Below are 26,535 nucleotides of genomic sequence, written 5' to 3'. Positions count from 1 at the left end.
AAAAAACAATAAGAAAACCAAACATAAAATGAAACGAAAAAGAGAGTTGTGCGAAAAACTATTTATAGAAAAAGACATTCATGCTCAAGGCACGAAAAAAGCTGAATTTTATGCCATGGACACAAGTAAATTCATAACATTTTTTGTGACTATAACACTACTTTCCATGAGATCAGTCTGAAAACGGCCTATTATAAGGTAATAAAAACAATACAGTTTTGTAAAGTCTTTACACAACACTAATATTTTATATTGCCTTTCTGTCAAGAGATCCTCCTAAAAGATACACCATGCACCTTTAAAACTGTAATAGTCTGATGTAATTGAAACAAACCTTTTTAACCCGCTCAGTGGAAATCCCCTACAGCCAACAGCAACTTCTAAATTTATTAGTGGTTGAGGCTTTTGTTCTGGTTGGAGCTATTGATCTGTGCGGCTTTCAGCTCTGATAAAGGTTTCCTAGTTGCTCAACCTTAAACCTGACCTTTAAAAGACCAAAAACAAACGAATATAAATTCAACATAGTGACATTTTTCTCAGTGCTGCTGGACAACAATAATTCATATTCTGGTAAAATATTTTAATAATAGATTGTGTTAAAACACAAACAGGTGAATTATGTATTATGTAAACATCAAGAGAGACCAAAAACTATAATGTACTGATGAAGAAACTTTTAAATTAAAGACAAATGAACCTCTGTCTCCAGGAAAGGATATCCGTCAGTATCAATATTTAATAAACAAATGAGTGATTTTATGAAGCCCAACATAACAGTGGTGCTAGAGCTACTCGATCAATCCCAGAATGCCTTACTTTGGCTGAATCTGCCAATCACAGGCTGACTTAATGACATTACCTTTTCATCAGAGTGCATGGACCATCGACCGCTCTCCTGCTTTTAAGTGGCCTGATCTGATAAAACGCATTAAAACATTTGTACTGTGACACACACCGGCTCACCCTCAATATTGGATTTACCTTTCTGATGTATCTGATCGTGCTTCTATTCTATATGGATATTTTTCTAAAAAATAACTTTCTTATTAAAGGTGCTCTAAGCGAATTGAAGCGTTTTAGACCATAAAACATTTTTTGTTACATACCGGAAACATCTCCTCACTATCTGCTTGCTGCCTGTCCGCTGATCAAACTGTAAAAAAACGCGATCTCTGTAGACAGCCGAGGCGTCACAAACGGCAATATCAACAAATGGCCAAACCTAGCATCACAAAACTAAACAAAGTATTCCAGCCAATAAACGACAAGAAGGATTTGGGGGTGGGGGTTGGGCGCGTTCATGAAAGCACGGAAGGGAGGGGGAGGGGGAGGAGTTAGCTACGCTCTGTCTGTTTGAAAACAGTTCAAACATCAACAGGAAGTGACGTCGCACATTATTCGCTTAGAGCGCCTTTAATATTCACAATGATGCAAGATATAAAGATCATTTTTATAGATTGCAGAAATAGATTACAGTCAGATTGCTGTAATATTATAAGAGAGAAAGCAAAATTCAGCACACTTTTTTTTCTGGATTGCTTGGAGATGTTTGGCAACCTCATTTCCATAAATGGAAGTTGATCTAAAAGAAAATAAAGTCTCAGTTTCAATCTTTTGAAGCAAGGATAAATTTCAGTCTGATTAAACTCATGGGCTTATTTCTATCAGCATGTTCACAAAACCATTAGCGTAGGCCTATTACAGTCCTAATCGGTATATTGATCTTGTTTTGGCTCCATCTGCACCTCTCTCTCTCTCTCTCTTTCTCTCTCTCTCTCTCTCTCTCTCTCTCTCTCTTCACACATTATGTTCTAGCCTTGTAGTGTGATGTTGTTTGTCTGTCTCTTCTGACCTTATTGAAGGTCAACATGCATTATACTGTATGTATGCAGTCAACAGAAAAGATTAAAAGCTTGTTTCAGCTGTTATATTGTGATGACAGCAATAGTTTTACAATTTCACCTGCAGAGTTTGTTAAAGCCATAGCATTTCTGAACTGGTCTGATAAACTGGACATGTGGGGTTTAAAATATCACAATTATTTAGGTCGTCTTCTTTGTCTAATGTTTGACATATATACACATGTCTTCTCTACAGGACAAAGAGGCATATTTAAAAAAATTAAATAAAGGGATAGTTCACCTAAAAATGAAAATTCTGCCATAATTTACTCACTCTCATGTTGTTACAAACCTGTATAAATTCCTTTGCTCGGATAAAGCCCCAATGACTTCAATAGTATTATTTTTCTTACTAAATGGAAGTCAATGGGACTTCTGATTAGTTTGGTTACAAACATTCCTTAAAATATCTTCCTTTCTGTTCATCCGAACCAAGAAATTGATCAACATGATCTCATGGAAATCTGTGTTATAGTCACAGAAAATTTTATCACTTTATCCGTGTCCATGTTACAGAATTCAGCTTTTTTCCGTGACGGGAGCACGGATGTCTCGTATCATTTTATGTATTGTTTTCTCATGGTTTTTTCCTATTTTCAAATTTTTGTTGCTTGTGGTTGGGTTAGATTTGGGTTAGGATGTCTAAAAATGTAACAGAAAGTGACAAGAACTATTGGAAAACAATACATCAAATTACACGAGAAATCCGTGGGAGTGACACGGAAAAGACATCAGTGCTCCCATCACGGAAAAAAAGCTGAATTCCGTGACATGAACATGGATAAAGTGATCAAATTTTTTGTGACTATAACATGGATTTTCGTGAGATAACAACATGAGGGTGACAGAATTTTCATTTTAATTTCCTTCTTTTCAGATATAAACACTGAAAAAATTATTCATTCAATTTACTCAATTTAATAAATTTATTTTTTAAGGTAAGTGGTTGCAATCAATTTATTTAAGCTACATTTAAACAAAAGTTTTTGTTTGGTTTTGTTTTGTTTTCTAATTTTTTTGTCTAAATGTAGCTTAAATAAATTGATTGCGACCACTTGCTTGAAAAAATTTAGTAAATTAAATGAGTCATTTTTTTTCAGTGATGTCTTGTTCAAAAACACATATTTTCTAAACTTTTCTTAAATTTAACAATAATTTTGACACATTTTTGAAGTACAGATTTATGGTCTGAACAGGTGACTGATTACATCATTTTAATAAAAAGAAATAAATAAATTGTTTACTTGTTTAAAGAACATTTATATATAATCTCAAATTGTAAACATTCTTTGTTGCAAACTTATTTGCAGGCAAGATTATAAGATGTTTTGTCTCATATCCTAAGAGTCTATCAATACTAAAAATCGATAATCACCAGTACTCTTAAATATCTTCAGTTTATGGTTCAAGCATGTTTTTGACTAACTCCATTCTAAATCATTCGTAAACAGAATTTATAGACGTCTTTAAATGTTCCTGAGGGTGGAAAGAGCAAAATGCTAGCTGTTGTTCATGAAAAACAAGGCAGAAATAAAGCTGAGATGCTCTCTGTTAATCAGACTCTTCTTGTGGTGTACAGCCTGAGGATTGAGGTTTCATCAGTCATTTTTAAGAGCATCGACACACACGCTTAGGGGGAAATGGACCACGATCCATATACAGCCTCAAACAAGCCACTGAACATTTCCCTTCATCCTGTGATCTCGCTGTCTATCGATCTCTCCAGTCTGAAAGATAGACTTAATGTGGGGGGGGGGGGGGGGCAGGTTGCTTGTAAACCGTGTCTTGGCTGTACCACAAAACAAAAGAAAGCCATCTATCTATCTTTCAGAAAACTGAAAATGCATCCAAATTAGGAATTATATACAATCAAATTAGCAATAATATTATCCCCCAATTTTTTATTGGTCAGCCAAACAATTTCCCAAACCACAAAATAAGAACAAAAACATATAGTCTGTCCTTGTTATTTTGACTCAAGTAATTAAAATTCAAAGCTATGTGTTGTGAACTTCCTTCTTCCAAAATTCACCAAGACAACCAAGGAGAGCTGGCCCGCCAATGTTAAACCCCTTAAGCCCTTTATTCAAGTCACTGGACAGACCTGACCTCACAGATCCTCAATATGGGTCTTTTTCCAACATACATTAAAACTTAATGTTTATAGCAAGTGTACATGTTTACATCAAACACTACATGATTGTAATTATAAGCTAAAGTGACCTCTTGTGGCTACAAGCGTACATAATACACACATGAAATACTGTAAAGTCCACTAACATAGGGTTGATTATATAATTGCAGGTACATTTGGTGTTCAAAGTCATTATTTTTTTGCTTTTTTATATTTAGTGATCATGAATGAGGGGATAACAATATAACACCATGATTTCAAGTTGAGAAAAGTTTAAGAAAAATCTCTTACTTTATCCACTACTGTTGTCCGAGTGCAGTCCCCGCTTCCACTTTTCAGATGAACTTTAACTTTAACATTTGATGAGATAAAATCTCTTAAAACAATAATAGTTCTTATACACGTTGACTTTAAAGTAGGAGGAAAATAAAACATCATTCAGTAAGCTGACTAAACGCTTTATGACAGACTGTGGCATTTTTACTTCCTCGTAGTGTCTGAGTTTTAGTGCATAAGAAAAAGAGAACTGTATGATTGTATGAGGAACTAACCGCGTGACATTACATAGGATCTGCTTTAAACAACCAGGTTTAAGTTCATATTATGATGTGTAAAGCAGTTCAAACAATGTATGGTCTCAAAGCAGCATAACAGATCACGGTCGATACAAAAAATGGGTTATTTTCAACCCATGGCTTGGTCAAAAGGGACAAACCCAACAACTGGGTTATAAATTACCTTATGTTTCAAATATAGACCTTTAATTTAACCCAACGGTTGGGTTTGTCCCTTTTTGACCTAATCATCGGTTGAATATAATCCAGAAGTTATGTAGACAGACATACAGACAAGGAACAGACAGACATCAACATTAGACAGTAAGTTTAGAGGATCAAACACAGGCTTGAGTTATTAAGATGCGTATTATTTCAGTTAGATAATGGTACAGTCCATTCTGTACACCCCTCTGTATTGAGCTTAGATGAAAGTGTCCATTCTGCAGTGGTTGCTTTGAAAGAGATACAGTTAAGAGGAAAATAACAAATAAAGAAGGTAAGATTAGCAGCATTCCTTATGGACAACTATAGTTATTGTTATATAGACTCATGAGAATGGGTGGATGTTTTTGGGTTTCTTTTTTAAAGCTTAAAAAATGGTAGAAAGAGGATTTAAACCATTAGCATGAACAGGGAAATGTGCAAGAGTGGCTAGGGGGAGCTATAAGTGAGCAAACAGCAACGGCATGTAGACACTTTATAATACTCACATTGCATTAAAAAACACAGAGTTTTTAATATTTTTTATTTTGGCCATCACCATTCCGGTTACACTTTATAATAAGGGTCCATGAATCATAATGAACCACGGCATCCATGTATTTTTACTTAAACCCTTAACTGGCAAAATCCCTTTTATGGGTGAAACTGTGATGTACACCTTCAAATTAATATAACTCTGGTATTGTTTTTTTTTTTTTTTTTTTGGTCTAGAAGCCTAATCTTGGTCTTGTTTTAAAGAAGGAGGTGAAAAATTGGAGGTGAAAATATTAAATAAAAAATGTTATAGCAGTTTAAGTGTATTTTAATTAGGGCTGTCAAAAGATTAATCGCAATTAATCGCATCCAAAATAAAAGCTTGTGTTTACATAACATATGTGTGTGTACTGTGTGTAAATATTATGTATATAAGGAGATTGGTTTTGCATTCCAATAGGCTTTATGCCCAGCTGCACTACTTCCTGAACTTCAGCCAGCTCCTTGTTACCTGTCTGTCATTTTTGGACAAACTGATTAATCCAGGTGTGCCTGACCTCAGTAGTCACAACCACAATAATCAGACACATCTGGATTAATCAGTTTGTCCAATAATGGCAGACAAAAAACAAGGAGCTGGCTGAAGTTCAGGAAGTAGTGCAGCTGGGCATAAAGCCTATATTATCAGTTGGTTTGTTTTGATTTAAACCTTCATAAATTAAAAAAAATACAGCTAAGTAGCACCATAAACAAAATAATAACATGATAACATAATAATAAACATGTTTTGACAAAAAATATAAAAATGGAGATTTCTCGTTTTGCAACGAAACTATAAATACACACACATTCCTGTATATATTTAAGAAATATTTGTATACTGTATATTCATTTATATATTTTATATTATATAGAAATATAAATATTTTATATAGAAATATAACCATTTTTTCTTAAATATATACATGATTTTGTGTGCTTTTATATATAAATAATAATTATACACAGTGCACACACATATTTCAAAAACTTTTATTTTGGATGGGATTAATCGCGATTAATCTTTTGACAGCCCTAATTTTAATAAATAAAAATAATGCAATAACACGTTAATTCATAAATAAAATGATAAAAATGTAAATGTTTCACAAAAATAATAATTTAAACATGAAGCCACATGTCTCAAGTAGTTGTGATCCAAATTTCAAGTTAAAATCACAAAAAAATAGGTTTTACCAACAACAGCCACTAGGTGTCAACGGTTTGCTGCATACTCTTGTCACAAATGAATAAATAAAAATTTAAAATATGAAAACTACATTCTTAGACCTTTCCTATGATGATATATAGTTTGTCAACATTTTTGAAGATTTATAATAGGATATAGTGTTATGAATAAATAATAATTAATATGCATTCCTATGGGGGGAGGTCATGTAACTGTCACTACATTATTTCTATCATCAGATTACCTTTAAATATGAAAAAGAGCTTTCCAGTGATATATAGTTTGTTATGATTTTTTAGGTTTAGAGTAGGGTTTATAAATATGTAAAAACACATTTGGCCTACCTGTGGGCCTGTGGCCTTTTAGAAACTGACTCTCACTACATGATAAGTCTCCCAAAATGGTGATGAAATAGGAAAACTACACTCTGAGTTTTCCAACGATGTATAGTTTGTCAAGATTGTTTATGTTTAGAACAGAGTATTAGTGCTATATATGCGTAAAAACTAATTTGGTCCACCTGTGGCCGTGTGACATTTTAAAAACTGACTCTCATATGTCCTAATTTTCCCAAAATGGTGATGAAATATAAAAACAACCTTAGACTTTTATATACTTTTATATAGTTTGTCAAAAAAATAGGTTTAGAACAGGGTATTAGTGTTTCAAATATATAATAACAACGTGGGCCCACCTGTGGGCCCGTAGCATTTTAGAAAATCCCTGCTGAAGGGACAGTGCCAGTTTTAAACATGAACTAATGCTGAGTTAAGGCATGTGCTATAAACTAATGAAGAGTCATTATTAACTACAACATGACTCATACATGACTCAACACATGAATTCATTGTTAATTAATATACTTTAACTAACAACGAAAAACATGTCATGTACTTAATGATGACTCTTTATTAGGTTATGATTAGTGCCTTTACTTCATATTTAAATAAGAATTAATTAATTTAGGTATTCGTTCATCATGATTTATAGACCCTTATTATAAAGTGTTACCATGATAATAATGAAAACTTTCAATTAAATGAAAACTTAAGCTAAATGAATTGACTGACAAAAGCTGACATATTTAACATGATATTAGAATAAAGATTCTAACATTATTTACTCAAGAGTTTCACAAAGTCCCTTTAAATACAATTAGAGTTCACAATAATCCAATATGAAAGAGTCAATATGAATTGTGTAGCATGCACTCTAAGAAAAATGACAGAATTATAGTAAAAAAAAAATAATTGAAATTGCCAATGATTTTTGTGTTCCTGTTTATTATCTGTTCTCTTTTTCAGGTAAATATCACAGTAAGCTGTTCCTCCACATGCAATGGCTAACAGTGAGATGTTAGAAGGCCAGGAGAAGATGAAGAAAGGTCTGGTGAAGGTTCTTGAATGTGTGGCCACCATCTCTTCAGCAGCAGCGGTGGTCAATCCCATCTTCGGTGTGGCTGGATCTCTCATCCGGGTGGTGCTGCACCACGTGGACGACGAAGACATTCAGAAGCTCAAACGCGAGTTTAGGAGTGTAAATCGAGCCCTGGATGAAATATCACAGCAGAACCAGAACGTATTGCTTCGGATCAGGAAGGAAACGGTGGATGGCCTGTACTCCCGCATGGAGGAGAACATTCGCACTCAGTTCAACAAATTCATGGACACTGTGGAGGCTTCGTCAGGGCACCAGCAGCGCCAGAAAGATTTCGAAATGTGTTTCATGATCAATCAGGGGGACCAAAACCTGCACACCCTTTATGGCGGTGTGATGGGCGAATCGAAGGTCTTCTGCCAGCCCATTCTGGAAGTGTACATGATGCATTCACAGGGCGACCGCCGTGTCATGGAGAACCTCTGCACGCGACTCATCTACCTGTTCTGCATTGGTCTCATTGCTCTGATGAGTTACGCTGCCATTGTTGGGGATGACGAAGAAGCTTTGCGTGTCGAGTGGGAGGAGAAAATGAAAGATGTGGCTAAAAAGATGTCAGAGGTGTTAAACAGTCACGATTGATTTTACACACATTTTATCTATACATTCATCCATTCATCCAATCTATCTATCTGTCCATCCGTCCATCCTGTACATCTTCCTACCTATCTATCCATTCATTCATCTGTCTATCTGTCTGTCTCTCCACTGTCTGTCTATTTATCAATCTATCTATCAATCTATCTATCAATCTATCTATCTATCTATCTATCTATCTATCTATCTATCTATCTATCTATCTATCTATCTATCTATCTATATCTATCTATCTATCTATCTATCTATCTATCTATCTATCTATCTATCTATCTATCTATCTATCTATCTATCTACCCACCTGGTAACCACTCAGAACATCTTAGCTACCTCATAGCAATTTAGCAACTGCCCTAGCAACCACTTAAAGCACCATAGCTATTATGTTGCAACCAGTTTACTCTCAATTTGGGAACATGGATTCTGACCATGATGTCATACCGCTATACCATCAAATGCTAAAACATCAATGATGTTATTTTCTGACTGTATTTACTGTAATGCATACTTCAAAGCACCCCAATTCAATCCGCATAAGCCACAGTTAAAATATTTATGCCATCAAATAATGTTACAATCTCTAGATTCTGTTTACTTGAAGCCTTAATATTCTTTTCATGTAAATCTCATATTGTTTCATTGCTATTTTATGATCTCATGTACTGTGGAGTATTATAGATTATTATAAATAAATCTATATGATGAATACAAATACGTTTCATGTCATTTGTAATTAAGACACAATGTCAGCCAGACCATAGTGCAATAGTGTCAAAAATAATTTGTTCATTTTCAAACTACGATCATTACAGTAATCAAAACAATAAAAAACTAACCCGAAAGGGATTTTTCACCTAAAAAATACTGTTTTTCAAAACCTTTACATGACTCTTTCTTCTAAAATATATGCAGAGAAATGCCTCACTAACTTCATTTGCTGTCCATACTATGGAAGTCAATAAATTGTTATTTGGTAACAATGTTCTTTAAAATATGTAACCCTGGACCAGTCGCATGGGTATATTTGTAGCAATATATTTAGATATTTTGTACATTTTAAAAATCTATTTATCATTAGCAATATTGAGAAAAAAATGTAATTTAACAGACAATTGTCTGTATTTTTACAGCATTTCTCAGTTTTTTACACTGGAGGTCTCCTGTTTTATAGATATTTTCTGTAATTTAATGTTTATTCTTCATGCAAGAAGTGCAGAGAACCAAAGATGTTATGTTTTCAGTTTCACGGACGAGTTTCCGTTCAGGGTCTCGATGTAGCACATAGGCCTACTGTCACTTGTATTATACTGTTTGTACACAAGAGGGAGCCAACACGGAGAAACACGAGTGTATAGACGAATTTTAGTCGTCAACTAAACAAGTTTGTTAAACCCAGCGGCCGAAACTTTAACTGAATAACTTCAGTATATGGTACTTTGTTTTATTTTCAGCCTAAATACAGTCATGACTTACCTACAGTGATACATTGTAATGGAACACAGCCTAATATTATTAACAGATTTATTCTAGCTAGAATAATGGCTGTATAGCATAGTACTAAAAAAATCTAAAAATTGTGTAATAAGGTTTACATGATGTAACAAACAACTACATTGTGATACATATTTACATTTATGAATTCCGCAGGTGGTTTTATTCAAAGGCCATTATTTTCCATCCGATCGCACCTCTGATTTATGCGCTGCTAATGCAATGTCAAATGAGCTGAACTACAGTTTAATTATTACACCAAAGTCCATAAAAATAATATTTAAAATTGATATATGGTCTTCATTTTATGAAGTATTTCAATCAATAAATGGCAGGTTTCCATTGTGGCTTAAGACAAATACAGCATAATAGACTGTATTTCCTATCCTAAACAATGCTCAAAATATATAAAAATTATTTAAAGTAAAATACACTTGCCAGAAGTGTTAGGCCTACTCAGATGTATCAAAGGAGTGTGACAGTGGGCACGATTATTAGATTAGTGTCTGACCCGTTTGTCATAGGACTTGGGCTGGTGGTCGCATTTGTTAATTCTATATAGACACATTAAAAGCCTTAGCTAAAAACTATTTAACAGTTCCACAATTACTGCACAATGCGTATTTTGTCACAATGGAAGCTGCAACTTGCAAACTCAATCGTTTAAACAATTATAGTACATTAATCGATGTAGGACTTTGACTTTAGTGCTACTGAAATATAGTTTTTGCTTTGTGACAACTCCCCAATGTGAATAGCACTGGTCTCCTTACATAACAAAGGTGTCATATTTGACTGAGAAACAATAAAAGGTCATACTCGCATGAAATGATTTTCATGACATATAGATCATATAACTTATTACCTGCTAGATTTACTGCAGTCACGCCATCTGCGCTTCTGAAAAGCACGGTCACGCCATCTCCGCTTTAAATTGCGTTGCGCGTCTATATGGCGTTTTACGGTAACAAACGTCTGGGACTTCATGCGGCGCTGTAAAAACATATAGGGGACTGAATTTTAACATGTGCTCCTTTTGCGAGGATGAGAAACAAAAAATCTTCTCAAGGAATGCATTTGATTGTTCTTGGAAAATTTGAGTAACTGATTTAAAACACTATATACATATTTCACAAAGATCTTTGTCAATACTTTTAATCGAGTTTAATATTAGCATATTAACCTCACGCAGACAAAATAAATGCATGAAAACATGAAGAAATTCAAAATGTTTTCTGCAAACTCCATCAAATTCTTATTCATCACCTCCCAGAGTACCACTGTGGTGATTTTCAGGTTGTTTAACAGGTTTTAAAAATTCATAAAAACCTAAAATCAAACTGTTTTCTGCAAATTCCACCAGATTATTGTTCTACATCACCAAGAGTACCAGTATGGTGATTTTCACATTGTTTAACTGTTTTTTTTATTTAATAATTGCTTCCCCAAAACCATGATATATGCTTTATTATAAGTGCTATTCAGACAAATTTTAAAAATTAATAAAAACTTAAAATCAAACTGTTATCTGCAAATTACACCAGATTATCGTTCTACATCACCCAGAGTACCACTGTGATGATTTTCAGGTTGTTTAACTGTTTTATTATTTAATAATTGCATGCCAATCCATGACAAATGCTTTATTATAACTGCTATTCACACAAGTTTAAACTTTTTTATAAAAGCCTAAAATCAAACTGTTTTCTGCAAACTCCACCAGATTATTGTTCTACATCACCGAGAGTACCATTATGGTGATTTTCACATTGTTTAACTGTTTTATTATTTATTAATTGCATCCCAAAACCATGACCTATGCTATATTATAACTGCTATTCAGACAAGTTTTAAAAATTCATAAAAACCTAAAATCAAACCATTTTCTGCAAATTCCACCAGATTATTGTTCTACATCACCCAGAGTACCAGTATGGTGATTTTCACATTGTTTAACTGTTTTATTATTTAATAATTGCATCCCAAAACCATGACCTATGCTATATTATAACTGCTATTCAGACAAGTTTTAAAAATTCATAAAAACCTCAAATCAAACTGTTTTCTGCAAATTCCACCAGATTATTGTTCTACATCACCCAGAGTACCAGTTTGGTGATTTTCATATTGTTTAACTGTTTTATTATTTAATAATTGCATCCCAAAACCATGACCTATGCTATATTATAACTGTTATTCAGACAAGTTTTAAAAATTAATAAAAACCTAAAATCAAACCGTTTTCTTCAAATTCCACCAGATTATTGTTCTACATCACCCAGAGTACCAGTATGGTGATTTTCATATTGTTTAACTGTTTTATTATTTATTAATTGCATCCCAAAACCATGACCTATGCTATATTATAACTGCTATTCAGACAAGTTTTAAAAATTCATAAAAACCTAAAATCAAACTGTTTTCTGCAAATTCCACCAGATTATTGTTCTACATCACCCAGAGTACCAGTATGGTGATTTTCATATTGTTTAACTGTTTTATTATTTATTAATTGCATCCCAAAACCATGACCTATGCTATATTATAACTGCTATTCAGACAAGTTTTAAAAATTCATAAAAACCTAAAATCAAACTGTTTTCTGCAAATTCCACCAGATTATTGTTCTACATCACCCAGAGTACCAGTATGGTGATTTTCACATTGTTTAACTGTTTTATTATTTAATAATTGCATCCCAAAACCATGACCTATGCTATATTATAACTGCTATTCAGACAAGTTTTAAAAATTCATAAAAACCTAAAATCAAACTGTTTTCTGCAAATTCCACCAGATTATTGTTCTACATCACCCAGAGTACCAGTATGGTGATTTTTAGTTTGTTTAACTGTTTTATTATTTAATAATTGCATGCCAAAACCATGACCAATGCTTTATTATAACTGCTATTCAGACAAGTTAGAAATTTCATAAAAGCCTAAAATCAAACTGTTTTCTGCAAACTCCACCAGATTCTTGTTCATCACCTCCCAGAGAACCACTGTATTGATTTTTATTTTTTTCAGGATGTTTAACTATTTTATTATTTAATAATTGCATGCCAAAACCATGACCAATGCTTTATTATAACTGCTTGTCAAGTTTTAAAATTTCATAAAAGCCTAAAATCTGTTTAAAACTGTTTTCTGCAAACCCACCACATTCTTGTTCATCACCTCCCAGAGAACCACTGTATTGATTTTGATTGATTTCAGGTTGTTTTACTCTTTAATTGTTTGATAATTGCATGTAAAAATTATGACCAATGCTATATTATAACTGATATTCAGACAAAACGGAAAATTAAATTTAAAAATTGCATGCCAAAACCATGACCAATGGTATATAATAAATGCTTTCAGACACGTTTTAAAAATTCATAAAAACGTGAAGTCAAACTCCACCAGATTATTGTTCTACGTCACCCAGAGTACCACTGGAATGATTTTTATAATTTACATTGGTCATGGATTTGGCATGCAATTATTAAATAATAAAACAGTTAAACAAACTAAAACTAAAAATCACCATACTGGTACTCTGGGTGATGTAGAACAATAATCTGTTGGAGTTTGGAGAAAACAGTTTGATTTTAGGCTTTTATGAATTTTTAAATCTTGTCTGAAAAGCAGTTATAATATAGCGTTTGTCATGGATGTGACATGCAATTATTAAATGATAAAACAGTTAAACAAACTAAAAATCATCAAAGTGGTACTCTGGGAGGTGATTAACAAGAATGTGGTGGAGTTTTCAGAAAACAGTTTGATTTTAGGTTTTTATAAATTTTTAAACTTGTCTGAATAACAATCAAGCATTGGTCATGGTTTTGGCATGCAATTATAAAATAATAAAGCAGTTAAACAAGCTGAAAATCACTATACTGGTACTCTGGGTGATGTAGAACAATAATCTCGTGGAGTTTGCAGAAAACAGTTTGATTTTAGGCTTTTATTAATTTTTTAATCTTGTCTGAATAGCAGTTATAATAAAGCATAGGTCATGGTTTTGGCATGCAATTATTAAATTATAAAACAGTTAAACAAACTAAAAATCATCACAGTGGTACTCTGGGAGGTGATTAACAATAATCTGGTGGAATTTGCAGAAAACAGTTTGATTTTAGGTTTTTATGAATTTTTAAAACTTGTCTGAATAGCAGTTATAATACAGCATAGGTCATGGTTTTGGGATGCAATTAATAAATAATAAAACAGTTAAACAATATGAAAATCACCATACTGGTACTCTGGGTGATGTAAAACAATAATCTGGTGGAGTTTTCAGAAAACAGTTTGATTTTAGGCTTTTATGAATTTTTAAACTTGTCTGAATAGCAATTATAATGAAGCATTGGTCATGGTTTTGGCATGCAATTATAAAATAATAAAGCAGTTAAACAACCTGAAAATCACCATACTGGTACTCTGGGTGATGTAGAATAATAATCTGGTGGAGTTTTCAGAAAACAGTTTGATTTTAGGTTTTTATTAATTTTTAAAACTTGTCTGAATAGCAGTTATAATATAGCACTGGTCATGGTTTTGGCATGCAATTTTTAAATAATAAAACAGTTAAACAACCTGAAAATCACCATACTGGTACTCTGGGTGATGTAGAACAATAATCTGTTGGAGATTTCAGAAAACAGTTTGATTTTAGGCTTTGATGAATTTTTAAATCTTGTCTGAATAGAAGTTATAATAAAGCATTGGTCATGGTTTGGGCATGCAATTATTAAATAATAAAACAGTTAAACAACGTGAAAATCACCATACTGGTACTCTGGGTGATGTAAAACAATAATCTGGTGGAGTTTGCAGAAAACAGTTTGATTTTAGGCTTTTCTTAAATTTTAAAACTTGTCTGAATAGCAGTTATAATATAGCGTTTGTCATGGTTTTGGCATGCAATTATTAAATGATAAAACAGTTAAACAAACTAAAAATCATCACAGTGGTACTCTGGGAGGTGATTAACAAGAATTTGGTGGAGTTTGCAGAAAACAGTTTGATTTTAGGTTTTTATTAATTTTTAAAACTTGTCTGAATAGCAGTTATAATATAGCACTGGTCATGGTTTTGGCATGCAATTATTAAATGATAAAACAGTTAAACAAACTAAAAATCATCACAGTGGTACTCTGGGAGGTGATTAACAAGAATGTGGTGGAGTTTTCAGAAAACAGTTTGATTTTAGGTTTTTATTAATTTTTAAAACTTGTCTGAATAGCAGTTATAATATAGCACTGGTCATGGTTTTGGCATGCAATTATTAAATAATAAAACAGTTAAACAAACTAAAAATCAGCATACTGGTACTCTGGGTGATGTAGAACAATAATCTGGTGGAGTTTGCAGAAAACAGTTTGATTTTAAGTTGTTATTAAAATTTAAATCTTGTCTGAATAGCAGTTATAATATAGCGTTTGTCATGGTTGTGACATGCAATTATTAAATAATAAAACAGTTAAACAACCTGAAAATCACCATACTGGTACTCTGTGTGATGTAGAACAATAATCTGGTGGAGTTTGCAGAAAACAGTTTGATTTTAGGTTTTTATTAAATTTTAAAACTTGTCTGAATAGCAGTTATAATATAGCGTTTGTCATGGTTGTGACATGCAATTATTAAATTATAAAACAGTTAAACAAACTAAAAATCATCACAGTGGTACTCTGGGAGGTGATTAACAAGAATGTGGTGGAGTTCTCAGAAAACAGTTTGATTTGAGGTTTTTATTAATTTTTTTAACTTGTCTGAATAGCAGTTATAATATAGCACTGGTCATGGTTTTGGCATGCAATTATTAAATAATAAAAACGTTAAACAACCTGACAATCACCATACTGGTACTCTGGGTGATGTAGAACAATAATCTGGTGGAGTTTGCAGAAAACAGTTTGATTTTAGGCTTTTATGAATTTTTAAATATTGTCTGAATAGAAGTTATAATAAAGCATTGGTCATGGTTTTGGCATGCAATTATTAAATAATAAAACAGTTAAACAACCTGAAAATCACCACAGTGGTACTCTTGGAGGTGATAAACCAGAATGTTTTGGAGTTTGCAAAAAACACTTTGATTTTCTTAATGTTTTAATTTGTCTGAGCGAGGTTCATATGCTAATATTAAACTCGAATAAAAGTATTGACAAAGATCCTTGTAGATAGTGTTTTCAACCATTTACTCGAATTTTCAAGAACAATAATTGCAGTCCTTGAGATGCTTTTCTGTTTCTTATCCTCGCAAAAGGAGCAAAAGTTAAAATCCAGTCCCCTATCTGTTCTTACAGCGCCGCCTGAAGTCGCACACGTTTGTTACCGTAAAAAGCCATATAGACGCGCAACGCAATTTAAAGCGGAGATGGCGTGACCGTGCTTTTCAGAAGCGCAGATGGCGTGACTGCAGTGAAGAACTGCTAAGGTGGTTGCGCAGAACTCACATAAACAAAAATAGTTAATACGAAAATTCTTAATATGGCTACATATTAGGGGTAGAAACATAGGCTGGTGTTTATTTGTGTATCTATCAATTGTTAAATGTGCATAATTTTTGCATGCAAAAAAACTGGTATAAAACATATCTAGCAATAGCATAAAAAGTATAAAATCTGTTTTTGAAAAATGTCAAAGTCAAATACCTTTAACAATGCAGAGAAAGGTAAATCCCAAATCTGCGCATGTTCCTGTGTCCAGCCGAGCGGTGAAATGTTGCGCACGACGCAAATAATAACCTGCAATTAATCATCTGATGTACAATAAGATGCGTGAACCACACATTACTGATCTATTTGCACACAAACTGTAACAATCCACTGCAGTCAATTATCAAATATCAATCCGACTGTTACCAAGGGCTTTCCAAACCACCCAATACCCATTCTCAATGCGCGCAACTCCTCTCTCTCTCTCTCTCTCTCTCTCTCTCTCTCTCTCTCTCTCTCTCTCTCTCTCTCTCCCTCTCTCTCTCTCTTTCTCATATCTTTCCACCTTGAACATCTCATCACGACAGTCTTCCTCGAACCAAAAACCGTGGGAATAATTTGGAGGTCTTTGGGGGTCTTTTCATCAGCTGTTCATCCTGCCAGGCGTGAGAAAACTGTTTCAATTATTTTCTTGCTAAAGCTGTGAGACATTGATGCGCAATGTACAGTAAGACAAATATATGACTGCGTTAGAGCATTAGAAAGATTTACAAGGTGTGTCCTTAACTCTAAATTTACAAATGTATTTAATTCAGTATACAATATGTGCTTTTATTGAGGAGTAAAGACAAGACATTATTTCAGTTTGATAGATATGCAGTTGTGGCCTTATTTACCGTCTAATTATCACGTGGTGTGATCATTTGATTAAAAAAGACTGTAATTTGTCAACAATATTCTTAAAACACCTAAAACAGTTATTGTTTCAAAGCATAGATGTAATGCATGTAATGCATAGCAGTGCATCCTTAAAAAGATATTACAAGGATTATGTAAACCAACCTAATTACGCACAAAAACAAATACGAATTTTTTGTGTATTGATTCCATTTAAATAAATAACTATTAAAAATAAATGTAACATAACAGACTGTTATAATTGTTGTTTATATGAATCATTTGATTGTGCCTTGTGGTTTAAAAAAAAAAAACATAAACAATTAAAAAGACATTATCACTGAGACTTTTCTCTATATGTGTTTGCTTTTAAAGAAATGTCCAGTTCACTGGAGAGGGTGGTAGCCCAGAAGAAAGAGGCCATTGAAGCACTAATGGAGATGTTTGAAAGGGGAGCTGAGGTTCTGGCCAGTGCTGTCGGAGAGCTGTGTCCTCTTTTTGAAGTTGCTGCCCCAGTTTTGAGGTTGGTCCTGGAAAATGTGGAAAGCAAGGAGGTCATTTATGTGAAAGATCAGTTTCTAGCTGTCAGGAGCAAACTGGATGTGATCTCGTCGCAGTTAACAGACATCGATTGTGAGATTAGGAGGAGACGTTTGGATTCCCAGTACTTCTCTGTGGAGGAAAATCTGCGGAACCAATTCAGAAAATACATAGACATTCTGGAAGCCAAACCCGAGTACAAAGAAGTCAAAAAACGCTTGTTCTTGGAGCATTTCTTAATAACAGGAGGAGAGAAAAACCTCTGTGTGCTTCATGATGCTTTGATGGGAAACGGCACATTTGGGGAGCCGATTCTGGATGTTGTGGAAGAATACGAGGCTAGAAACAGAAGGGTGCTGGAAGACTTCTGTGTTAGGCTGAAGGAGCTTCTCTGCCTGGGAATAATCGCTTTACTGGGATATTACTTTCTTTCTCAGGGTGAAGAGGTGGAGCAGGAGAAGGTTCGAGAGTGGAGCAGGAAGATCCAAGAAATTGAGATGAAGATGAAGGAGACCATCGAGAGATGTGTGAATTTATTTCCAGAGCAAGCTGAACTGGACATCAAGAGACTTGTGAAGGAGAGAGAAGATGCAAACCTCCAGGATTTGCTTAAAGAGCTTCTGGATTTCCTGGTGAAGAAGTACGACTGGGTCAGCTGGTCCATCAGAGTCATTACTAAAGAGAGTAAATTTAGCAACCTGAGAGCCGGACAAAACTTCCAGTGTGTGGCCGGACAGAAATATTTTGAAGTTTCTCAAGGAAGTGACACCAACCTGGTGGTCTCCTACTGCAGCGACCCACAGCCTGTACCTGATGAAAACATTAAACAGATGATGGAAGGTCCTGTGAAGAAAGGCGATCCCAAAACTGCAGTGGAGCTTCTGGAGAAGCAGTTATCTGGGTTTTTGGTTCATGCCATCAGTCGTCACAAAGAGAGCTTTGCTGTGTCGAGTTTTCCTGAAGAATGTCACTACTGGGAAAAACATAAGAATGTAAATCTGTGTGTGCATTCAGAATAAATGCATACAATTATTATTCAATTATAAAAACATGTTTAATGCAAATACAACTACTCTTAAAAAAAAAAAAAATGCATGCATTGCTTTTTGTTGTAAAGTCCATGAACTAAAATGGCAAGATTAGTTAAGTAGTAAATAACAATGCTAATTGTTTTACATTATAGAAATAAAAAATACTGTCAAAGAAGAGTACTTTTCCATTTAGCCTGTATGATAACCTGCTTTAGCTTAACCAGAACTGACAGAATCTGTTCCCCATCAGCCATATAAAACCCCCACGGGTTCTCAGGAAACTAATGCAGTCAAAGAGCCCATCTTGATGCTAAACCAAAACATACCCTTATTCGTGTCAGTTCAATTCATGTCAGTTCAAAGTTCAATGTGGCCAAGAATAATTCAGCTACAAAGTGGTTTACCGGTTTAGTGTCGTTTAAAGATTACAACCATTATTTTATCTAATATTTGTTTCCTGTTTGTAAGATATGTTTCACATTAACATGACTCACAAGCAATTGTTGACATTTATTGCTATTAAACTCGCTGAAGTGGACACATATAGCACTTAAAGTCTGGTCTAATTAAATTACTGTATTTGTACGATGCTCAGCGTTTTCTGTCCAGGGTCTGCCGTGATAGATGGTGAGTACCGTTTTGCTCTGTTAATAGTGCACTGTGATCAGCTCTTTAGCTCTTCAGATTCAGTTTGGTCAACAAATCGTCATTTTGCTCACAAAAGGATCTTATGTTACAGTATGTGGTTTTGCCGAAATAACTAATGATCTCATTATGAACTCATTAACCTGCTTTGACAGATTTTGAAGTTGACATTTTCTTTTTGGAGAAAAAATCAAAATGGACTACATTTTAATAAATGGTTTTGGACTTATTGTGAATGATTCAAGTAACATGAAGAGATTCCCAAATGTCATTATTACAACTTTGTAGAAATATAAATCATCTTCTGCTTTTTTTAACTATGCTTTGAGTTTAGCAAAGTGTCTTTGTGCACAATTTTAACTGGATTGTTGCCATGCGTTATAGTGAAAAAAATCTAAAATTACTTAAAGAGCACCTATTTCATTGCAAAAAAATGACGTTATTTTGTGTATTCGGTATAGTGTTCGTGTGGTTTATGGTTCAAAAACACATTATTTTCCACGTATCATATTTTTGTAGCTCCAGATTTCCCTCTTGTTTCCTGAAACGCACGGATTTGTACAAATCACATCGATTTGAAAAGCGCTGTGTCCCTGATTGACCAGCTAATCTGTACGTTGTGATTGGTCTGAATACCTCTGACGTCAGAAGGAAATGTGACGCTCCTTACCACAGACTGTAAAAAAAGATGGACGACGGGCGTTCGCTCTCTTCCATTGGTGAAAAGTGAAGCCGCCAGTATCCCGGTACAGTGCTGACATCTTGGGTCTTGAGTCTGCGCAGTAGTGATTTCGGGACCAGTGCTGCGCAGTAGTGAGCAGGAAGTAAAGCCGTGAAATCAAGACCCCGCCCTCGCTCTTGCAGAATGCGAATATCACACGATATCACAGCTGTCAATCATGACGTGACACCACCGTTTTTATATCATTAAATAACTAACTAAACACAAACTTATTTCGAAAAAAACATTTGAATTTACATCAGCGTGATAAAACTACAGTAAATGACAGAAACCAGCTTCGGAAAATAGATAATTGAAGTGTAATTAATTTTTTTAGTTGGTCTCAAGTCCCATTGAATAACGTGGGGAGGCGGCTTTACGACCTATACTGGGACCAGTCACTGGGGGGCGATCGAGACGTTTTGGCTTCACTTTTCAGGGCTTGTGTGGCACGCTTGCTCCTTACCATGTTTGAAACCCAGTCTCACCCCATGTCGTCAATATTTGACGACACTTGACCATTCATCAATATGTGACGCGGAGGGTATACCTTTCGCGTCATTTTTTGACGAACTGGGGACTTCAATACTATTACGTCCGTTGCATTCTCTTCTCCTATTTTCTTACCAATTTCGCGTCGGTTTAGGGTTAGATTTACATAATGACATCCCTACCCAAACCTAACTCTAACCCCAACGCCAGGTGACAACTGTTTCTAACCCCAACGCCAGGTGACAACTGTTTAATTTCGCGTACACTGTTTAATTTCGTGTACACTGTTTAATTTTGCGTAATGTAACCCTAAACCGACGCGAAAATGGTAAGAAAATAGGAGAAGAGAATGCAACGGACGTAATAGTATTGAAGTCCCCAGTTCGTCAAAAAATGACGCGAAAGGTATACCCTCCGCGTCACATATTGACGAATGGTCAAGTGTCGTCAAATATTGACGACATGGGGTGAGACTGTGTTAAAGATTCGGTCACAATGCAATGCTAAAAGGAGTTAACTTACAGCCTGAGTCCAAAGCGGGAGGAATTATGATAATGTTGGCCTTGTCTACATCACCAATCCCAGGAAGTAAACTAAAAAGAGATTATTGTTGGAGATGATAACTCGCGTCATCGTTTACTTTGGGTTTTGTACCTTCTGCTTACTGTTAACATGTACTAATACACGTTTATACCAAGCCCCTAAGGAGAAATTGGAGTAAAAAATCTAACGTTTAGTTTCATGTGCTCACGTGAAACTTTCGCGTGCTCACAAGAAACCTTCATGTGCAAAATTTTTGTTAATAGTTTCACGTGCACGTGCGATAGTTTCACGTGTGCGCACGATAGTTTCACGTGCGCAAGCTAAACTAAAAGCGATAGTTTCACGTGCGGACGCAAAATTAAACTTTATTTAATTTTTTCTCCATGTTCCCTTAGGGGCTCCGTACGTTTACAGAACAAAGGAAATGAAAGATTGTGAATCGGACAATATGTGCCCTTTAAATTGCAAGTGGTAACACTTTACCAGAGGCGTATAATAGATTTACATAAAAGTCAATTTTCAATTATTCATACTTTATTAGTGTTGTTCTTTGGAAAACATACATCCCAAAGCATATTATCATAATTTTTAATCCACTACATTTCATAATTTGAAGTTTTTGGTTTATATTTAATATTTCAGTACATTAAACATCTAGTAATTTTTTGTACTTTTACTTAAGTAAAAAGTACTTTCGTACATTTACTCAAGAAAGTAAAACTTCACAATTTTTATGTTATAGGTATTAAATAAATTTTAATATTCAATATTAAAGGAATACATAGTATGATTCTATGCTTGAATGAAGTGAACATTTTTAGTAAAGTATTTTTTCCCAAGACAAACACTCTGATAAAGCACAGATGCTTGGAAAATGTAACTAAAATACTTAAGTAGTATACATCTCTGCACTTTACAATAAGCTTGTACTTGTAAATATCAGTCAATATTAACAATAGCCAACAAAACATTTTTTATGCCCAAAATCATTTGGATATTAGCCTAAGAACATTTTCAATGAACATATTTTGTAAATTTCCTACCTTAAATATATAAATAAATGTCTTTATCATGTCAGATGTGTGGCTAAGGACTTTATCTGGACAACTTTAAAAACTATCTTCTCAATATTTAGATTTTTTTAGATTATTAAATATTGTCCCATCCTAGCCATATATCAGTGAAAGCTTATTATTCAGCTTTCAGATGATGTTTAAATCTCAATTTAAATGAAATGACCCTTGTGACAGGTGTTGTGGTCCAGGGTCACATATAGTGTTGGTGTCATATAGGTCGAAAACCAAAACTCTAATTCAGGTTGATAAATGGCGTCTTTATTTTTTTAAAGATTTTGTTATTTCATGTTAATTGTGAGTATTACCCCACACAGCAAAAAAGTTTATTTCATAATATACAAAAAATGGCCAAAAATATGCTGAAATATACTTTACAAAATATTATTTTTTACAAATTATTATATTTGTTATTATATATTATTATATTTACAAAAATTTATTTTTCACCAATATATTTTTTGATCCTTTTTGTATATTTTGAAATAAATTTTTTATAGTTAATTTGAATTTCTCAACCATTTCATTTTACTGTTACAGAGATTGAATGAGTCATTAAAAGAAGCTCTTATATATTTATTAGTGGTTGAGGCTTCTGACCTGGTTGGAGCTACAATATTGATCCATGTGGCTTCCAGCTCAAATAACAGTGGCTGAACCGTAAACCTGACTATTAACAGACCGAAACAAATATATATGATTCCAGTATGAGAAGTTATGCTTGAATTCAATAAGTCCCAAAAAATAAAAATATTTTATTGTTGTACACATTCTCTTGGCAGAGGGCGCTAACAACCTTTTTAACTGAGTGGATGCTGACATTACTGTAATGTATTGACTAATGTATTTTCCATGTACTAATGTCATGTATTCACAAATGGATGATGTTAAAATAGACACTGGGCTGGCAACAACTTTCCAAAAACGTTAATATTCGCTGTAATCCACAAACACTTATGGGAATATATTTAAAATCATAGTCTACAGCCTTTCTTTGTTATAAAATGAAAATAAAAATAGTCAAAGAAAGTCAATATCAATATTTAATAAACCAATAAGTGATTTTATAAAGCCCAATGCCAAAGGCAGACTATCAATCCCAGGATGCCTCACTCAGGCTGAATCTGCCAATCACAGGCTGAGTTAATAACATTACCTTTTCATCAGAGTGGACCATCGACCGCTCTCCTGCTTTTAAGTGGCCTGATCTGATAAAACGCATTAAAACATTTGTACTGTGACACACACCGGCTCACCCTCCGCATTAGATTTGTCCTTCTAAGGTAGATGCTCTGAATATTTAGCTTGCAGAAAGAACTTTGAAGCAGATTAATCTTCATCACAAAGTGATGATGATGATGATGATAAACATGCATTTCTGTCATTATAACTTGGGCATGTAAATGCAGAATAATTGTAAGCTGACTGAGAAGGAGAAATCCATCTGTCTTTGACTGTCTGCATGTAAGCACGCGTCAGCAGTCTGGAATCTCTCTGTCTCAATGTTTTCTTTCTCGTGGTGAGATAAGCTTAACTCTTCTGCTATGTTGACTTTAAACAGTGTGAGTGCCTCCTCAGCACTGTCAGTATATCTGCATCTCTTCTCTGCCTGCCATCTGCTTCCCTTCCAGTGTCACAATATTATAAACACCAAGAATTTAGCCAAAGTCTGCACATAAGAAAGAAGCGATGACCTGTATGAAAAAAATTACAGATCTATATTTATATATTAATTATCAAATAAATTAAGTTATTAATTATATTATATATGTATGTTATAGATTTAGGGCAGAAGGGCCACAGAAAAGGACACTTTGACACTTGGTCCGGTGGAGCTGGGGATTGAACCACCAACCTTCCGGTTTGTAGACAACCTACATGAACCACTAGGCCACTACCCTATGGCTTATTTAAAACCCAACTGTTGGGTTTGTATACCCAACAATGGATTAAAACAACCCTGTATTTTCTGTAGCATAATATACACTTTGGGTTGCCACACCTTATTTAACTTCAAATTCAAGGACCTTTCAAGGACTTTCCAGGTCAAATACCCTCAAATTCAAGGACTAAATGTGGACACATTTCAAGTGAGAGCAAGGTTACATCGTGTTACCTTTGAAGATACATTGTTACAGTTTCCTTTCGAGGGAACTTGCGCTGCGTCACTGCGGTGACACTTTGGGGACGCCTCCAGGGGTAAGTGCGTCTGAATGTGTATATCAAATTCAACCAATGGTGAGGCTTAATGACAAAGACAGGGTGACGCAGGAGCCAGGAAGTATATCGCTATCTGAAATATTGCCAAAGACGGCGTTTCAGGGAAGCAAAAAGTATGGCAAGGGAGACGCAGTGTCTCATTCCCTTCTCAGTGTACAACAGTTACATACGTAACCCGAGACGTTTTCATGTGTCAAACACAATTATGCAAAAAAGCATTTTGGTATGAATCAACATTCACATACAGAAGATATAAGCATTTAAAGCTAACAGTTTAGCACGTGTACTTAAAAGTATAAAAAGAATAAAAGTTCTTCTTGCATAAAATAGATTCAAGCACTTTCTATGACCTGTATCTAAATATGTTTTCAAAAACTTCCCAGGACCTTGAATTAATTTTTTTCCCTCAGATTCACAAACTTTTAAGGATTTCAAGGACATGTGGGAACCCTGTTGTGAAGAACCTTTTCAAGCACCTTTATCTTTAAGAATATAGTTTATAATATTGTACTCTATATCTTATTTTTGGTTTATTAGAAATTATTTTCTAGAATAGACATACTATTTTGTAGAAGAATAAATATCCCATCATAAACATAAAAATAATTCAATAAAAAATTGAATATATGTCACTAATTGTCTCTGCTGCCATCTGGCGGGTCTATAAAGAACAGCACCCAACGTCAGCATCACTTTTGATTGAAGGAAATACTTTGACAGATTGCACAATGAGTACTAATTGTTTTATTTTGTTACATAATATCTAATTATATGTAAGTGTGTGATGAGTTATTTGTTACATAAAAACACTTTGCCACGTTGCACTCTTAACCCGTTGGGGCGTTTCCCAGACAGGGCTGAAGTCTAGTCCCAGACTAATATGCATGTTTGAGCTAATATGCATGTCTTAAATAAAAATATCTTAAATATATCAGTGCTGTTGTTTTGACTCCAGATGCACACCAATGTTTTTTTAAAGGTATGTTTGTAAAAAACACTTAAATAACTAAGGTTTTATTTTTTTTGTTGCATAACCTGCAGATGTCATGAATTATTTTGTAAGTATTGTTTTTATTAAACATAAAGATATCAGTAGCTACATCAGTAGTCTACCTCCCTTTGTTCTACTTATTTTTGGATGAGAGTTTAACTGTCTGGAGGTGAAGGGCAGAGAGACGAAGTGTGAGAAAGCACAGGAAGGAAATAAACTTCAACACAGTTCATTGTAAAACACAGAAAGTTATTGCTATAGGAAAAATACTGATATCCAATGAATATGTGTGAGAAATAAACAAATATAAAGTTATAACAGCACAGACTGTAGTGATGATGTGAGACCCAGAAAGACTTTGCATTTTTGCTTTAAGTTTATAAACTAAACAGTTAAATATTACTTATAAGAGAAGATAATTTAAATTGATGCAATTGTGCATAAATTTGTTTAGGCATCTTTCAGTGCTTTAATGCTTTCAAAAAATGTATTTTTATTATGGGATGTAAATTAAGTTAACGTTAAAGTCGTTAACATCTATTGATGCTGCTTGTTAGCTTTAAGAAGGTGTTTTGCGTCATAGCTTTTACTATATTGTGTATTATATGACTGATGGGACACCTCATTCATTAAGTAAATATTTAACGTTCATAAGCAAGTATAACCTGAATGCCGAGGATGCTTCTGTTTTTCATTAACCACAAAAACCGTCAGTAAACACAGCCTTTCCTCCAGTCCCTTATCTATCTGTGGCAGTATGGTTCTTGGCGTGATGTTATTTTCATGGTGGAAAATCACGTGATCACCAAAGTGACCCTGGATTGAAAACCCAAACAGATGAGCAAAAATGTCCTTCAGACGAAAACTGAATGCAATGTGGGTGCACGTGCTTAGACACCTTATTTTAA

At 34.2% G+C, this 26,535-nt stretch overlaps 2 protein-coding genes and 1 long non-coding RNA gene across 9 annotated transcripts in view; 2 read left to right on the top strand and 1 right to left on the bottom strand.

The window, feature by feature from the left end:
* LOC135789166 (uncharacterized) overlaps positions 1-16,936 on the bottom strand; it is a 28,196-nt gene extending 11,260 nt beyond the window's left edge. For 2 of the 5 annotated variants that reach the window (XR_012334769.1, XR_012334774.1), the window contains exon 1: positions 16,691-16,936. This is a non-coding gene — a long non-coding RNA (uncharacterized lncRNA). Of the gene's footprint in view, positions 1-334; positions 485-4,326; positions 4,788-16,690 lie in introns of those variants that run through there. The other 3 variants (XR_012334768.1, XR_012334775.1, XR_012334767.1) reach the window with 2 other exon arrangements.
* On the top strand, positions 5,000-9,260 carry LOC135789164 (protein rapunzel). 2 transcript variants are annotated; one of them, XM_065298848.2, is made up of 2 exons: positions 5,000-5,088; positions 7,821-9,208. In XM_065298848.2, the coding sequence occupies exon 2, from the start codon at positions 7,855-7,857 to the stop codon at positions 8,533-8,535; it is 681 nt and encodes a 226-aa protein (XP_065154920.1). In that variant the 5' UTR covers positions 5,000-5,088; positions 7,821-7,854; the 3' UTR covers positions 8,536-9,208. The 2 variants fall into 2 exon arrangements, with proteins under 2 accessions (XP_065154920.1, XP_065154921.1); XM_065298849.2 differs by lacking the exon at positions 5,000-5,088 and adding an exon at positions 5,547-5,572 and having other exon boundaries at positions 7,821-9,260.
* An 81-nt stretch (positions 16,937-17,017) lies between the features above and the next one.
* On the top strand, positions 17,018-19,817 carry LOC135789168 (protein rapunzel). 2 transcript variants are annotated; one of them, XM_065298852.1, is made up of 2 exons: positions 17,018-17,139; positions 17,747-19,817. In XM_065298852.1, exon 2 carries the CDS (start codon positions 17,749-17,751, stop codon positions 18,928-18,930), a length of 1,182 nt encoding a protein of 393 aa, XP_065154924.1. In that variant the 5' UTR covers positions 17,018-17,139; positions 17,747-17,748; the 3' UTR covers positions 18,931-19,817. The 2 variants fall into 2 exon arrangements, with proteins under 2 accessions (XP_065154924.1, XP_065154925.1); XM_065298853.2 differs by having other exon boundaries at positions 17,021-17,248.
* The last annotated feature ends 6,718 nt before the right edge of the window (positions 19,818-26,535 follow it).

The sequence above is a fragment of the Paramisgurnus dabryanus genome, chromosome 13, assembly GCF_030506205.2.
Source record: "Paramisgurnus dabryanus chromosome 13, PD_genome_1.1, whole genome shotgun sequence".
NCBI lineage: Eukaryota > Metazoa > Chordata > Actinopteri > Cypriniformes > Cobitidae > Paramisgurnus > Paramisgurnus dabryanus.
This window is presented reverse-complemented; position numbering and strand designations above follow the sequence as displayed.

What these genes read in the sequence shown, in the direction of transcription:
- LOC135789164 (XM_065298849.2), top strand. Translation starts at nt 7,855, where the DNA reads ATGGCTAACAGTGAGATGTTAGAAGGCCAGGAGAAGATGAAGAAAGGT.
- LOC135789168 (XM_065298852.1), top strand. Translation starts at nt 17,749, where the DNA reads ATGTCCAGTTCACTGGAGAGGGTGGTAGCCCAGAAGAAAGAGGCCATT.